Here is a 19,333-nt window from a genome sequence, read left to right on the forward strand (position 1 = left end):
AAGGAATGAGATGATAAATTTTCTACGGGTTATCTCGCATGATAAAACTAAGTAAGTATGCGTTTTTATTCGGTACCTAAGTCGTGTATTACTTACAAACTACAAGAGTTACGATTACACTTATTACACCTGACACACGTACACGTACGATAAGATTTATGCATCGATTTCATACCTTCTTCTTCTTCTTCTTCTTCTTCTACTTCTACTTCTTCTACTTCTTCTACTTCTTCACGAATTCTAAACAATGAGATACACGTTTTCCCATTGGTTCGTGTATAACATATATGTATAAAAGAAAAAAAATTTGGAAACAATACGAAAATGTATAAGCAATATGTTTATCCTTGGAATATCATTAATAATATTTCCATGTTTAAAACGTATAACTATTGTTAAACATTTATGTTATTCTATTATAAATTTTACGATTAGATCTATCGATTATCGATAGTACATATCGAGAATACAAATTCCGATGTATATTCTTACAATTTATCGAATAAAAAATACTTTTTTTCTGTTTTTCTTTTTTTTTCAAATAAATCCTCTTAGTGGGGTATATTATTATGTTATTCGGAATTGTTAATTAATTTAATTATTCGTAAGAATTTTTTTATTTATATTTTTACAACACTTATCGAATAATAAAATAATATTTTTATGCTTTTTTTATTTTTTATTTTTTTTATCAAATAAATTTTCTACATGGGGTATATTATATATTATTATTGTTTTGGAAAAATTATTAGTTAATTTAATTGTTCGTAAGAATTTTAATTTATGTTTTTGCAACTTATCGAATAAAAAAATAATATTTTTTCTGCTTTTTTTATTTTTTATTTCTTATTTTTATTATTTTTTTTTTCGAATAAATCTTTTAGGTGAGTTATATTATTATTTTATTCGAAATTATTAATTTAATTATTGATAAGAATTATAATTTAAATTTTTTTATGTGATTAAATATAATATAAAAAAAAATATAATAAAATTGAATTAAATATAATCTTTGTTGGAATATGTAACTCAGATTCAAGAACGAAAATCAATCTCTTTGGTTCTCTTCTTTCTTGTCTAAGAGGGCCATAGTTTTCTATTAACACGTTTAAACTTGCATGGTGTGGGGATCGGCTGACGTCATGGATGCCGCCGATGGACTAACCTGACCATATGCCTATTGTGTGTAAGCGTTCGTTCCTTTTTTTTTAGTCTATTAGAAACAGCCCTTCGGTATAGACGTGCCATTCCTTGTGCACTTAAATATTAAAGTTTTCTGGTTATAAAATTATATTTTGTGTTAATATTCATTTAGAAGAACCCAATAATCCTACAGGTTATGGGCCCAGATTACACATAAAGCCCACCTGCGTGCTGTGTGAAAAAAAATTTATTTCTTTTGTGCGTGAATAAATTGTGCTTTGTACAACGGATTAGAAAACAACGAAATCGAGAATCTTCGGCTAGTTATCACAAAGGGTTTGGAATCAAAGGAAGTCTCATACCAGGTTTCGAACAGACTTATAAACTCAATTTCTAAAGTTAACGAGAGTACGGTATACTCGAGAAAAAAGTAAAAAAATAATAGTTATTCCTTTTTCTTCCTCTCGCTTCTTTGTAATCGCTTTGTCCTAGCATAAAGAACGATCAGACTTTCGGCGGCTCCACCGCTTCGCCGCACCCCTTGTCTAAACATTCGACTAGAAGAGGAAGAAATCGTGACGTTGTATCCCCTCCATCGGTTTGCAGCTAGCGATAAACATACATCCCCTCTCTCGATCTATAGCCTAAGGGCCGTACTGCGTGATTGAGAACCCAACGCACGGCGATAAATTCATTGAAAGAAATGGAAAACTTGAGATTGAAAAGAAATATAAAGCCGTTTGATGGTGAGAAATATAGTGTTTGGAAGTTTAGAATTCGTGCGTTACTTTGTGAACTAGATACGCTCCATGTGATTGACAACGAAGTACCAGAACCAATTACAGAGGAATGGATGAAAGCAGAAAATACTGCGAAGAGTATCATCATTGAGTATCTCTCAGATTCATTTCTCGATTTTGCTAAATCAGATAGCACTGCTGCACAAATATTTAAAAGTTTAGACGATATTTATGAACGTAAAAGCGTAGCTACTCAAATCTCATTACGCAAGAGATTACTTGGATTAAAATTACAAGGTGATACACCTTTGACAAGGCATTTCATGATTTTCGATGAATTAGTTTCCGACCTAACTGCTGCCGGTGCCAAATTTGAAGAGAGTGACAAAATAGTTCATTTACTATTAACTTTGCCAACTACATATAGTAGCATAATAACAGCGAGCAAAACTTTGTCTGATGAAAATATAACATTAGCTTTTGTAAAAACAAGGCTCTTAGACCACGAGATAGAATTGAAAAATGAGAGTAGTGATACAAGTGCAAAAGTTTTGCAAGTAGCCAGTCAAGAACAATCAACTAGTAACAACAATAATAATAAAGTGACTATGTATAGAAATTCTCAAAAGTCGAAACAATTCAAGAAAGGAGGACTGCACAAGAAAGGCTTCAAGCGCAATAATAATTCCAGACAATCAGGCATAAACTGTCATTTTTGCGGTAGAAATAATCATGTCATCAAAGATTGTATTTTCCGTAAGAGGAGAGAAAAATTTTTGGAGGAAGAGAAGAAAAAGAAGTCTGCTCAAATGGCATAAGAAGCTCAACCTTCAACGTCATACTCAAACATATCGAGTTTTGCATTCATGGCAGGAAATTATCAAGAGGAAGGATCAAGCAATAATATAAATTTTCTACTGGACTCTGGAGCATCTGATCATCTGATCAACAACGACGACTTATTCGATAGTTTCATCGAATTGGATCCGCCGGTAAAAATTGCTGTAGCAAAGGACGGCTGCTACATAACTGCATCGAAAAAGGGAGTCGTCAACGTAACAAGCAACTTGGGTATCAAAGGAATCCTTGAAGACGTTCTATACTGCCCAGAAGTTCCTCACAACTTGCTGTCTGTGAGGAAGATGCAACAAGCCGGGATGAGTATCCTTTTTAATGATAAAGGCATTGAGGTAATAAAGAATGTTAAAACTGTAATGAAAGATAAGCCATTGAATAATTTAATTGCAATTGACTTTAGAGTTGATTTAAGCAAAGTAAGCTCTAGTTTGAAAGCTTATAGTGCCATACAAAATAATTATGAATTGTCGCATCAACGCTTAGGTCATATTGGCAAAAGTAAATTTTTAGAATTGAAGATAAACAAATGGTCTATGATATAAGTGAAATAAATAACGTAACGCCTAATGACAATTTGTGTGAAGCTTGTGTATATGGCAAAAGAACAAATTATATTTTGTGTTATTTTTCATTTATAAGAACCCAATAATCCTACAATCTTTTTATTTTAATTTTGTATATTTTAATTAAAACATAATTTAAAAAAAAGTAATAAAAAAATTTGATATTATATAATTATTTTATTTTATCCCATTAACGGGACTGTTCGTTACGGTAATCGAATTTTTCACATAAGTCGTTAAATGTTTATAATACGAGTGATAATTTTTTAATAGAAAAAAAAAAATCATGTTTCTTTAACAAACTTAATAAGGAGAAATTCAATTTTCATGTTAGTTCTCACGATAATAAATTTTTCAAAATAACATATATGACCTTGTTTCATTGTTTTAACCGATCTTATGCTCTCTCTCTCTCTCTCTCTCTCTCTCTCTCTCTCTCTCTCTCACTCTCACTCTCTCACTCTCTCAACGATTAAACGTTTAACGAGGCTTTCTCAACTCGTTAAGCATTATCCTTATTATACTAATTATTCTCGATAATAACAAAATTCATTTAATTTCTTCTCAAATCAAAAATGATCGTCTTAAAAAGAATTTGATTATTAAAAAAAAAAAAAAAAAAAGAAGAAGAAGAATAAATCTTCTGATTTATACAAAATGATGAAATTTGCATTAAAAAAAAAAAAAAAAAAAAAAAAGGGAAAGAACAAACACTGAAAAAAATATTATAATTCATTTCTTGTTGTTTGTAAAAAATAATTTCATTTAAATAAACAAATATTGAAATAACGTATTATTATGTAAATTAAACAGAAAAAAAACAAACACTGTAAAAGATATTATAATTAACTTCTTGTTGTTTGTAAAAAAAAAAAAAGTTCATTTATTAAAAAAATATAAAACAAATATTGAAATAACGTATTATTATATAAAATATAAAAAGAAAAGAAAAAGAAAATGAGGAAGAAAAACGTGTTAATAAGAAAGAATTCATTGTTTTTCATAGTACCTTTGTAAATTGTTGAACGTTTTCTATAATACGAACAATATTTTTCTCAAGCATTGCTTCCGTGTTTGCTATTTTCTTGGTAAAAAAAAAAAAAAAAAAAAAAAAAAAAAACATGAAAATGTAATACAAAAAGAAAGATAGAAAATAAGATTGTAAGTAAAGCAGATATTAAATGTACGACAGGGTGGTAATGGCCAACGCAACAGGCTTATAAATATGTAAATGTATGTTGGTTGTATATACATATATATACAACAAACGTACATACATACACACATACGTGTGAGAATAATAGTTTGTGAACGGTAGTTCGTAACTCTAAGAAGAATGAACGAATGAACACTCGTTCGTATGCGAGAGAAACATAAGTTCGAGTAAAAGAAAATGAAGAACAAACATAAATAAAAAAAAGGAAAAAACAATTTCCACTTTCCTCGTTAGAAATAATGTTCTCCTTTGTGAGATGATACTACGATAATCACCGATGATGCTATTAAAAATATATATTATTTTTATTAAATATAAAAATTAATTAATTAATTTAAAAAAAAACACACGGTTATGTTAATGCAATAAATTTTAATATTAACCCACCGAGTCTGATTTATTATGGTTATTAAATCATTTTAATCTATGACAAAATAAAAACTAATTTCGTGATTAAAATGAAAATTTAAGGGAAACAAATATAGGGATAAATTATTTCTTAATATATAATTATTATTATATTTAATAATTAATAATATATAATAATTAAATATAAGAAAGAAATTATTTCTTTTAAGATGGCCCATTTGTTCATTTGTTTTATTTTTTTCTAACAATCATTAACCATTTCTCAGTTAAAATATTTAGTTAATTATTTTTGTAGAAAAAGGGTGAAAGGGTGAAATACGTTTATAAAAATACATCATTTGATTATAAGATAAATCTAGTTATGTCTTTTTCTTTTTCTCTTCTTCTATTTTATTTTTTTATTTTTCGTAAATAGAATTTGAACGTTTCACTGTTCAAATGACAAAAATAAAATTAAATCTTACATCTTCTTCTTCAAATTGCCGAGATATATCATCGATATGAAACTCCATACCTTGCGTTTCATATTTATCAGATAATCTTGATACAGATACGCGAATGGTAGGTAAGATAGAAGGGAAGACATTTGATTTACGATTTAGTAGAACATGTACGTACTTAGTTTTCCCGTCATTGATGAGGTAAAATAAGATAATGGATAAACAAACTAAACTAAACGAAACAAAATCATGAAATAAAAAGATTCAAGAATATATATGTACGTATGCATGAATGTATGCATGAATGTATGAATGTATGTATGAATGTATGCATGAATGTATGAATGTATGTATGCATGTTTATATGTATGAAGGTATGTATGTATGTGTGTATGTGAGGAGTACGATGAGAATCCCCCGTTGCACGAAGGAAAGAACTTTCGATTCGTCAATGTCAAGGGAGAAGAAAAGACAAGGAAGAAAATTGTACGCACGAGGTTGATGATCTTTCATACACAGTGATCCTATTACATTTCATCGTCGTTGTCGTCGAGTACTTGTCGGCCTCGAGGGAGATCACGATTGAACTAGATCTATCGATCTCGATCGGATCTTGATTTAATTATTTCATTATTTCAATGTTTTTCCTTTCCTTTCTTTTATTTTTGTTTATATATTTCAATCTTAAAAGTATATTTCATTTTTATTTTTTCTCATGTTCTCGTTGTCGTAATTATAATATTTATTATTATTATTATATGCCATTAAATGAATATTAAATTTGTACTAAAAAGGTATCAAATTAATTTCTATATCTTTATTAATATTAATTATTATATTGTATTATATATAAAATAATTATGTTACTATTACTATAGGTATTTTTAATATATATATATATATATATATATATATATATATATATATATATATATATATATGTATATTATTTTATTTTTAATATATATATTAAATTTGTTTTTTAAAAGAATATCAAAATAATTTTTATATCTTTATTACTATTAACTATTATATTGTATTATATATACAAAATTATTATGTTACTATTATTATTAATATTTTATATACATATATTAAATTTGTATACTAAAAAGATATCAAATTATTTCTAATTCTTTATTAATATATATATTAATTATTATATTATATATATATTATATATGAAATTATCATATGTTATTACTATTACAGATTTATTATTATCATTATTATTATTATATACCATACTAAAAATGAATTTTTACAAACACTAAATGTTCTTACTAAAATGATATTAAATTATGCTTTTTAATACCTCATTACAATCCTACATAAAATTATAATATACACAATTTTAATGATATTATTTAAATAATAATTATATATATATATATATTTTTGATTTGGAATAAGTTTGAAAGAAAGAAAAGTGAAATTTTGGGGTAAAACCTTATTCGGTAAAAGGTTTCGTAGGTTGAAAGTGTTTGGCTTTGTGGCCGGGGGGCAGAAACTTTCGATTCTCGTTGATCTCAAAAAGGAAATCGTTGAATCTTCTTTCTTTCTCTGTCTCTCTCAATTGCATATAATCGTCATCTATCTTTCTTACTCTTTCATCAACATTTATATCTCCCGTGTTCGGTTTCTCTCACTCTACTCTCGCGATTCTTCTCCTCTTACTCCCCCTTTCCCCTCCCCCCTGTACTCTCGTCCATACGAGAATCTAGGTCAACATGGGTTGCGTTCACCTTCCAGCAAAAGCAATGTCTTCCAAGGAAGGTCGTCGCTCGTCTGGAAAGCCGAACGAAACCTTTTTTTTTCTTTTCTTTTTTTTTTTATTTGTTCTTTTTTTCTCTTTCCTTTCCTCTCCTTTCCTTTCCCTTTCTTCAATAAAGATGTACCATCAGCTATATGATGCATCAACACACCCATCTAGTTTTACCATTTTGGGTTTACGTAATTTCCACGAATTTTAACTTTCATATTTTCTCTGATCTTTTATTATTTTTTTATTCCTTTTTTAAAGAAATATTGCACGTTATTTCGAAGTTAAACGCATGTGCGTTCATGAGCCAAAATATGACGTCGTGTAGATAAAAGTTAGATTATGTTTAAATGTTTCGCGCATTCATCGAAATCTATGACCAACAGATGGCGCTGAACTTATCTGTAAAATTTTTTCTTTTTTTGTAAAGTAATTAATTATCTTATAAATAAATTAATGTAATAAAAACCTAGCTGTATGCAAATGCAACGTTGTGTCAAAATTTCAAGACAATCGGTGAAGTATTTTTAGAAATAAATGATAAAACGTTTAAAACTCATGTACTAAAGCAAATATATATTATTTGATTATATGTATATAATATAGTATATATATATATATTTTTTTTTTAATTATACATTTTGTAATTCTTTTTATTGATATTTCAATCGTGGTGATTTATTTTTATTAAATACAAATAAGTTATATTGTAAAGTTTATATTTATATTATTATTATTCGAAGACTTGAAAATACTTGAAGAGATTGAAAATTATAAAAAATAAATACTAATATTATATTATTATATTATTATTATTATATTATATTTAATATTACTATTAATATTAAAAAAAATAATACAATTTTGTGTTATATTCTGTAATAAAACAAAAAGACTACGATTTTCATATGTGTATTTTTATTAATTTTCATTAAAGTTTCCAAATTTGAATAATAATTTTCAATTATGTGGAAAGTAATTTAACTACATTTCAATCTTTTTGCACATAAATTAATTTAAGATATTAAATAATCAAATAAAATAAATAAACACACAAAATTAACATTAAACATTGAAATAAATATAACTTTACCACGACCAAAATCTCAATAATCGTTAATAACGATTTATAATTGTGATTGTGATCGTAATGGTAACATGAAAAACCATATAAGTAAAACTCATATATAAAACACGATCATAAAAACAAACCGTAAAAAGAAATAGTTGTGAGTAAAAAAAAAGAAAGGAAAAGGAAAAACCAATGACTATTAAAACTACAAACAACATAATAAATTCAACACCATATAACCAATAATAAATCGGATAATTTATACAAACAATTTTTGTATACCCTTATTTCCCTTAACCAATCCGAAAGATACTAAATCTTCTATATTACATTACACATGTAAATACAAAAATAATTAAAAACAAAAATTTAAAAAAAAGGTGTCATAAAAGTGTTGATTATAATTAAAACTTATTATTTTGTTTTGTTTATATTTTCTATCAATACCGATATCTCGAATTTAGATATTATTTATCGATATAACTAAACTTTCAACTAACCATAAGTAAATAAAATAAAAACACATTTGCATATACAGATGGATACATTTAATTGGCCGATCAATTAAAATCGTTTCATGATTAATTAAATTCGAGTAATTAAATAAGTTACATTTAAAATACTAAAAAGAAAATACATTACTGATATAAAACTTCAAATATCTCGTAAACTATTGACATTTCGATGACCTTCACTTAATACTTTTTAACGCAGAATAAAAAAAGGAATCGAATGGTATAAAAAATAATACAGAGTTCCATTTAAAAAATAAGTGCAACTGCATCTAGCAGGTGCATCGATGTATTTTCAAAAAAAGTAAGGTCATAGGAAGGTGACATGTGATGTGCCATATAACTTTTTCCTTTATCATTTTTCTCTATTGTTGCTTAAAAAGAAGTTATTATCCGTCCCAGTTACAAGATTCACCCTGTACATATATGCATATGTGTATAAGTATTTTGAGTATGTGTGTATCTCATGTGAAATGATCGTCACTCTATTCGTTATGTTTAGGCTTGTCGAGGATGCATCTTCGTAAATTGATACTTAAGACTATTAGAAAGCGCAGGTATACTCATCTTATGGAAAGCGTTTGCTTTTATCTGATCATCCGGCTTTTATGCTAAAAATCATGTGAGTCGTCGTATACATATATATATACATATGTATATGCTTCTTTCTTTATTTCTATTTTTTTTAATTTGTTCCTTTTTAAGTTTTTTTTTTTTTTTTTTTTTTTTTAATGAGAAAACGAGAGATAAATAGATAGGGAAAGTATTAGATGTTTCACACGTGAAAAAGATTTTCTTTGATTCTTTCGACAGACACATGACTCTTAATTAATACAACAATTAGAAAGTTTTCTTATTACTTACACGTAGGTAGTTGGGGTATTTGGGCTGCTTTTGTAGTACCGTGCCTCGTTATAGTAATCTGTAAATTAAATCAAAAGAATTTTATTCATTTTAGATATTATTCTAAATATTAGTATCATTAAAATTAAGATTTCTTTTAAATGGATTGATAATTCTCTTTATATATAAATGGTCATTCCTCGAGGGCGTATATATACGCCAGCCCTAATGAAAGGGTTATAAATATATCTTAAAAGAAATATCTTATATCACACATCGTAAATAAGCAGATAGATTTAACAAAAGACTTAAAATCAGCTGCCGGGCGCCGTATCAGCGCCGCTCGAGTTGTCGCTTAAATCTGCCGAGTGCAAAGGTTTAATATTACATTTTACACTTTAATCGATAGAAAAAAAAAAAAAAGATGGAAAAAAGAAGAGACTGTTTGAAACTGACATTGTTTGAAACAAGGAAAAGATTAGGAACAATTTTCTAACGTTAAAGAAAACTTTATCTTAAATCCATCATTATCATCATCATCATTATCATCATCATTCTGAAGTTCTAAGCAATTTGTCATTTTCAAATCGTTTTGTATGAAAGCAAAACGTACGTTAGAGAGATTATAGTTAAGTATGTACAACTATTACTACTACTACTACTACTACTACTACTACATGTATCTAGTAGCCGGTTTTCTTTTTTCTTTCTCGTCTAGTAATAGGGGAACGGGATGCAATTACGTTATATACCTCGTGTCCGTCGTCACTCTTAATCTAAGAATAAACTTGGCGCTTGTCTTGTCTTTACTTGGGTTTTGCGTGTTTTACCGTAGTATACGCTAATTAGGAAGACGATTTTACTTTTAACGTACGATAGAAGAAGAAGAAGCAACTTTGCCACTTTTTTACTTTTCTTTTTCCTCTCTTCTCATTTTCTCTTTCTTTTTCATTAACAACCGGTAAGATATAAGATTCTGCGAACCCTTATGCACTTTTAAAACACCCTTAAATACTCTTTTGATTATTATATCTCTTCTTTGCTCATTTACATCCTTGAAAAACCAGCAACCAATATTTTTCTCTATTTTTGTTTTATTCATTTAATTTTCACAGATTAATTTTCAATAAATATTCTTGACTCGTGAAATTTTATGTAAGATTTTTCATACGATAAAATAAGATCGAGATGTTTGAAATAATAAAACAAAAAAAATAAAATAAAATGAAATTTGTGTAATAGGAGGCACCAGAGTGATAAGTATTTTTAATTACGTCGATACGTTATAATCGATATTATTATTATTAATTTATTTAGTAATTAAAAATTATTCTTCTAACATAGATCGATTTAATAAACTTGCCGATATAATGGTCAACGTTTAATTTAACACCCATATCGATGCATAATCTTCTTATGGGGATATTTATCTATCGCTCGATTATCGTAAATTGGATGATGTTAATCGTTTCGTAAAAGGCGAGTTAAATTGGTCATTTACGTCAAGGTCGTTTTAAAACGAAAGGGAAAATCTTACATATAATACGTAAATATATACATATATACATATGTTATGTATAACATTATGTTATGTGTACACATGTATAAACTCGTATAAGAAAGAAAGGCTAACTCTAGGTATCGATAGATCATTTGACATTTTCAAAGATGACTTTCATCAGCAATGAGTCATTTCCTTCTTCGATCGATTATCATATTATCCTTGAATGGAAAAAGAAAAGAAAAAAATAAAATTAAATTAAATTAAATTAATCTTTTTCACATTTATATAAAATTAATACGAATTTCTTGGTAGTAGATTGAATTTTTTTTTGAATTGAAATGGAATTTATATTTTTGTGAGATTATAGTAGTGGCATCGAAAGTATCTAATATTAATCTTATCTACGAGATAGATTTCACCATTGTTCGTAGGAACGACGCACGTATTTAAAGTGGGCGGTCGTTTCATCGAATTATTTAGAAAGTGTGTTTTATACGTGTGTGTGTGTATGTATGTATGCTTGTGAATATACATATAACATTTGAAATTTATCTTTTGTATAATAACACGACATTTTCAGATTAATAAATAACAAATAAATATAACAAAAAAAAAATGTAAAATGGATAGATAAAAATAAAATGAAAAATGGAAAGGAATGAAAAGAAAAGAAAAAAATGGATAGAAAAATAAATAAAATGAAAAATGAAGAGAAAAAAAAAAGAAAATAAAAAATGGAAAGAAAAACAATAAAAAAATAATTTTTATATAAAATAAACTTTTCATTTTATTTATTTATTTTATATTCAAAATAAATAAAATGGAAAGGAAAAATGAAAAGGAAAAATGAAAAAGAAAAAAAATGCAAAAAAAAATATTGAAACATGAAAATGCAAAATGTTGTCAAAGTCAATGTTTAGTTTAAACAGTAGCTTGATTATGATAACCTTATGATCAATTTTATTGAAACGTTAACCTGTAGTTCAATGTTGTTAACAATCTCCTGAGGTTTTATCCGCCTACATTTCGTCATTGATTTCGCTACAAACCTCTGATGATGTCACGGCACCAATTGTGGTAAAACTCGTTCTTTAGATTCTCTTAGAATAGGTTACTCGAGATTCGAGGAAAATGCGAGCGTTACGTTGTAATAAGAAATTATCACTCCTTTCTCTCTCAATTGTCTATTTTATGAGATACGAAGTATCTACAATTTATTTATCGTCTTTTTATTAACTCGACTTATCGTGTATCTGTCTAAATTCTTATAATATCACACAATTATGCTAATATATTATAGCTTTAAATTTTATCATTAATTAAATAACATATTATTAATTAATTATATAAATTAATATTGTGTTGTCTTGAAAGGTTGTGTTAATTTTGATAGAAGATTGAAATGCAATATATTTCAGTTTTTTTGTTGTTGTTATATATTTATAAAATAATAAATATAACTATATATATTAATAATTATATAAATATATATATATATATAAATAATTATAAAAATAATATAATAATATATAATAATAAATATAATAATAAAATAACTTTAAAATTTCGTGATTCCAGAACTTTTCAGGTTTTTTAGCAAAAGAACTTTAATGCCATCTATCAAAAATCAGCACGAACTTTCCGGACAACCCAATATATATATATATATATATATGAAAATTATTAATGATAAAATAGATATAATATAGTAATAATATAGTAATAATGTAGTAATATTTTTTTTGTAATCATTACAATACTTTTTAATATAATATTTAATATATAATAATATTAATAATTATTTTTAATATAATTCGTACACGTTACGATGATATTTTAATATCAATAATAAAATTAAATTAATGTTAATTATTTATAATATATTTTTTATTTAAAATCTTTTTATTTATTTTTATTTTTATTTTTTTTTATTTAATTTATCATTAAATATTTGAGATTACCCTACCCTCCATATTTGAGATATATGTATGTGAATCAAATATACTCATTTAAAATTTTAATAATAAAATATATACGCGATATATATATATAATAATTATAATAATTTATTATATTAATAATAAATAATATACTTTTATATATATATATATATAAATAATTGTATATTTCACGCATTTTTACCGAATTTTGTTACAAATTACAGGAAACTATCATTTGACCATGTGTGTTAAATTTAGTATTAACTTTACGAAATAAAAAGTAGAATAAAAGGGCTTTTAGAAAACTCTCCGTCGATAAGGTAGATTTTACTAACCCTACCATGAATAAGATATATTTTTTTTAATGTAATTGATTTATTTAAAAAATATTAAATGCGTTTATCTTTATTAATCTCGATTTTGAATTTGTCTTAATAAAAAAAAAAGAAAAAATAAAACACAAAATAAATAAATAAAATAAAATCCTCTTTTCCTTTTCATGTATGCAATGTAATAATTAATTTAAAATCTAATAAATATTATAATCTAATATATATTTATATTTAATAATAACAATTTTTGTGTTCGTAATTTTAAATAATGACGATGATGATAGTGATGATAATGATAAAATGATGACATTATAATTGAAAATAAACATATGTTAATATATTATCGTCATAGTTTACGATAAATGGTCAGCCGTACTCGGTCGAGATTAAAAGTGGCAAGGTCTTCTTTCTTTTATCTTTTACTTTTATTTTTCAATAAAATAGTTTCCGATTTAGGTATCGTCGATGTAACAAGTAAACTCGTGTGACTACTTGACGATATCGCGTCAACTGGTTAGAGGTGAGCGTGTAATCGGTGACTAAGAAGAGATCAAGCAAGCCAGGTATGTGTCAGGAAAAGACAACCGAATCCAAATTGTGCAAATCGAAATTTTTATGCTTGACCGCAAACCACGTACGAGAGATTTTCAAAAAAAAAAAAAAAAAAAAAAAAATATAATAAAAACCCCAAAATAGAATATAAAAACAAAATAATAAAAACCCTCTCAAAAAAAAAAACAAAATAAAGAAGAAAAACAACAATTAAAATCATTTCCGTTATATAGTTATATGATATTATAGATTACGTTATTGAATACTTCAGGTACCAACTAACATATCTAAAAAAAAATTGTCTTTTGTTTTTATATTGGAAACTTAAATAACTGTCAATTGCGAGACAGATTTACTGGATGTTTAATACCGGATATGAAAAATCAAGAAATTCACCTGATTATAACTACGATGAAAGTGGTTTAACTAGTATACTGATCATTTAACCATATAAAAATCTAATTTATGCTATACGTCTCCAGATCTCATTTTATTGTAGATTATTATAGATCATCGGATCTCGATATACACGTACACATATAGAAAAGTTAAATAAAATAACATAACACTCTGGTTGTGGTCTACGTTACTAGTTACTTTTTAATGGTATTTTTTGAAATAAAAAATTTATGAATAATTAAAGAATACTCGTTTAGATAACATTTATGTACCTTTGGAATTCAATTTGAAATATTATTTTCTTATATAAATAATAAAAAAAAATTAAATAGTTAATTAAACAAAAACAATGTAATATGATTTAATGTTTTTTATTATTTGAATTATATAATACTATAAATTACGAATGATATAACAAAACGAATCCACATATGCAACTAAATAAAATAATATTGTGAATAAAAAATTTGATTAATTGTATACAAAAAAAAATAAAAATAAAATTTATGAATGCAACCAAATAAAATAATATTGTGCATATAAATGTTACTAATTGTATAACAAAAAAAATTTGTTGAATAACTTAATAAATTATATAATAAAATACCTTAACACACACAATTTGTCATCTATCAGTATAATAATCTAAAAATATTTATATTACACTATTTATTCGAATAATAACCCGTTCATCTTTTATTCATCGATCGATTTAAAAAATTAATTCGAACATATATTTTGTAAATGGCCTGTATCCAGGGACCAAAAGAAAAGATGTAACCCAATACTAATTTATTCGGTTCTTGAACACACCTGGATCATGATGGGATACTCTCACGCATCATGAAAGAACTCTTGTGGAAGGTCAGTCCATGATCGGATTCCAGTTGGATGAAACGAGCTTGATTGGCCCTTATATGGACAAAACTTAACGAGTAACGCTAAGAAAATCTCGTTTCTCATCTCTCTAGGAATTTTTCACGTTCGCTTTTCTGTCCATGACATCAATCCATTAAATAATAATAAAAAAAATTAAAAAAAAAAACAAGAAAAAGAAAAAAATAATTGTTGTTCGCAAACGTTGTTGTTCTTTTATAATAATAATGATAATAAAAATGGATTATATTTTAATCATCATAAAAATTATATTTAATTATTTTATTATTAATTAAATTAAATTTAATTATTTATATTATTTTATTTATTTATTTTATTTATTTATTTTATATAACTAAATTATATTTAATTATTTTATATTTTTATATTTTTATATTTTTCATTTATTATTTATTATTTATATTTATTAATAAATTATAATGAATATTATTATAAAATGATATTATATTATTTATTATAGTTAGTTATTATATTTAATTATTTATTAATTTATTAAATTTATAATTAAATAATTAAATAAATAATTATATATTTATTAATTAATTAAATCAACAATTTATCCCAAAGCAATTAATTTCTATGCATTAAAGGATTTATCTATCGAGTATACTAATTCATATGTACTTATATATACATATATATATAAATTCTCTAAGAATAAGTATAAATATAAAAAAATACGTAGGCATTATGATTAATCCTTGAAATATCACCTATTACTAAATACTCAAATACGTGTATACGATTATATGCAACTATAAAAAGATCTAATCAAACATCTATTATTCTTAATGTATGTATAATTGTACATTTATATTCACTTATACATTAATGTATATATATATATACATTTACATATAAGAAATACTTTTACATATAGTTGTATTATAATACAAGTATCCTGGTTACATTATAGTAACTTTTATTCGTGCCTGCGCAATTGCTATAAGTGCATTCATGACGTCATAGCATAAGCAATGTCGTCCGACATTTTTTACCAAATCGTTATACCCTTTTCTCGATTTAAATAATTATTATCGAATCGAAAAGATAATTTATAAAAATTAAAATAATTAATAAACGAATGAGAAAGAATTGAAATTTTTTTTCCAAATGAAAATTATAATGAACACTTGAAACGCGGGTATACTTCGCTCACAAGTTACGCGTGCAGCGGGCGTTTTTTCGTAAATCACGCGGAAGTTCGGTCAAAAATTTCTTCTATCTTATTTTTTATATTTTTGTCGAATTATATACTACATATGCATTGAAAAATATGCAATTTATCATATACATATCTAAGCTTTTTGTCCATTTCACTGTGTTGTAATTATACATTACCCACCATCCACCAAAAATCTACTAGATACGTATTTTTACGTGATCCGCGCTCTAATGACAGACTGCAAAAAACGTGAAAACACGTTGCCCGCATGCCAAGTATTAATAATCAAATTTTTCATTTATTATTCGTTTTCTTTATTCACGTTCGTAAAAATCTTCTTCAATTGTAGAAAGATAAACAAGGATAAAAAGAAAAATACTATTTGCACAAGACTCTTCTATACTGTTAAATAAACGTCTCGTATTTTTTTTTCTTTTACATCACACTCTCTCTCTCTCTCTCCCTTTTTTTTCTGGGTAAACAATTTCTATTGGTTCATTTCTTCTTAAAAAGACTTAACCAATATTAGCTAGAAAAAGTTATTGTCCTTTCGCAGCCGGAAATTCAAATCTATTTGTGCATATATTATACAAGTCATTTGAACTTTCACATTTAAAAAGTAAAATCTTATTTCCTCCTCCCCCTCACCTCACCTCACCTCACCTCACCATACTGCTCCCAAATTCTTCAAAATTAATTTCTAACAATTTTAACACGTTAAGCGCCACGTCAGCCATCGTTGACTGACATTAGATTTTCCGTTAAGGCCGCGTCCGTCACCGGTGACTGACACGTTCAACTATTTTTTCAATACAAAGTAACCCCTGTGGCCTGACAGGAATTTCCCTAAGAATTCGCATGGAGCTCAACGTGTTAATCTGTATTGGTCAAACATTCAAATGCACTTATTTATGTAATCCTTTAATAAACGTATTTACTTTTGAAAAATTCATTTTTAATTGCTTTTAAATCTCTCAAAATTAACCTTATTTTTAATTGTGGTTCCTTTCATTATTAGTTAAAAATTCGAATGCATTTACATACGTAAATTTGTTGAACATTTTTTTAAATATAAAAAGTAATCATTTGGTAGAAAATAATGTCTCTTGAAATTAATCTAACATTGGTGTTTTTTAATCAGAAAAATAGATCAACATTTTTTTGTTTTTGTTTTTAATGTTTCATGAATAATAAATTTTGTTTAAAAAAATGTCTCAAAAATTAATCAAATTTATTTTGATATTCGAGTAATTATTTTGAATGTGATCTCAAATATTCATTCATATTAATCAAACAATCTCTATATATTTATATATTTGTATACATTTTACGTATGTAAAATTATTCGTTTATAAAAGGTGTTTACATTTGAAAAAAAAAAAAAAGATAATGTTTCCGGTAACGAAAGTATCATATCCCTGGTCTGTAGTGAAACGTTCGCGAATTGCAGTGAAAACGAATTGCAGTGGTTAAAGTTTATCTATTATATACATAGCTCTCTAAGATCCTGCACCGATATTTAAAAGAACACCGAGTAAAAGTAGGCGTGGCTGTTCCAAACGAATACTCTCTTTCTCTCTTTCTCTCCCTGTATTTTTTTTAATGCATTGAATATACATACACCCCCGTTTTAAATTCTTTCCTTTCTGTCACACTATTTAACTAATTCCTATTTCACCGAATAAATCGAAACGAAAAACGAATTCGATTTTCATTCATTAATTTGAATTTTGAAATTTGTTCATTTATTGTTTATTTATTTTGTTTTTTTTGGGGGGGAGGAAGTCGTTTCCTATCGTAAAATCCAAGAAGTGAACTTAAAGTGTTATAAATACTCGACAAAAATTAAATAATAAATATTTATTTATTATACAGAATTATAATCATTTTGAATGTTTTCATCTTTAATGTTTTCATCTATTGTAAAATTATTTTCTGTTCGTTTGTACTACCAGAATACCCTGTATACGCTAACTAATCAAAAATATTTTATCATTTAACTAAAAATTTATTTATATATTACATTTGTCTAAGGAATTATTAATTTCTCATACAAAATAAAATATTAATAAATAAAAAAAATTAGATAAAACTTCGATTTAAACAAACTTTCTATTAATTTGCAAGTCGCGGTCAAGTAATTTTATCCGATAGTATATACATATATACATTATTTGTTCTGTTAAAAAAATTTTGTAATTTAATTGAATCATCAAGAAAAATAATCAAACGAGTTGGTGATTATCGAGATACCCGTTAGATGCAAATAATGAATTAATTATGAATGGAAATAAGATTTAAACGATGAAGATTCGTGGCACGTAAAAATTCGAACGGTAAGAAGTTACTCGTGGTTGATACTCTACGTGGCATAGTTAAAGTCAATCTTTGCGTGTCACGAATAAAAATAATCTCCCTTTTAATCGAATTAACGTAATTGTCGATTGCATCAATGGCGAATTCCTTTCTTTTCGATTTTTCGTACGTGTTCGATTGATATTCTTAAGTATTTGCAATACATACACACATACACACATACACACACCTTTCACATAGATGCATATAAGATTAAACTTTAGTTCTACAAAAAAGTGTAACATTTTTTTATCTCTTATCGAATTTTTATCTCAAAATTTAATACAAAAGAAAAATATTTAAAAAAAATAAACAATTTAGTTAGCTGTTAAACGAATAAACTTAAAATATACTCTTTTCGAAGTTCAAATTGGTGTAAACAACAAGGTTTAACGTAATTGTCGATTATTAAAGTGTTACGTAAAAAGAAACAAGATTACTGACTGTTGAATAAGTTAAAGACATTAAATCAGCTGGTAGCTGTCAAGTAAGAACGATCCCACGACTACTGAACACTGATGACACAATAACGAAACTAAACTACTTCATAGAATTCGTAACAACGGTATATAATTTTCATTTATGTTCGTACTCTGGATTCGTTATGCTTTTTAAATCATTTTAAAAAGATTTTGAAAAAATATTATTCATTAATGTTAATCAATTAACTT

The 19,333-nt window shown here is 26.0% G+C and overlaps 1 protein-coding gene across 3 annotated transcripts in view; it reads right to left on the reverse strand.

Annotated features, from left to right (window-relative positions):
• pio (zona pellucida domain-containing protein piopio) overlaps nucleotides 1-19,333 on the reverse strand; it is an 86,903-nt gene that overhangs the window by 61,480 nt on the left and 6,090 nt on the right. For all 3 annotated transcript variants that reach the window (XM_015327569.2, XM_089179074.1, XM_089179075.1), the window contains one exon: nucleotides 9,540-9,597. In XM_015327569.2, coding sequence (XP_015183055.1) covers nucleotides 9,540-9,597 — 58 coding nt within the window. The remainder of the gene's footprint in view (nucleotides 1-9,539; nucleotides 9,598-19,333) is intronic.

The sequence above is a fragment of the Polistes dominula genome, unplaced genomic scaffold (assembly GCF_049000335.1).
Source record: "Polistes dominula isolate Pdom_NZ unplaced genomic scaffold, Pdom_raw_medaka contig_37, whole genome shotgun sequence".
Lineage (NCBI taxonomy): Eukaryota > Metazoa > Arthropoda > Insecta > Hymenoptera > Vespidae > Polistes > Polistes dominula.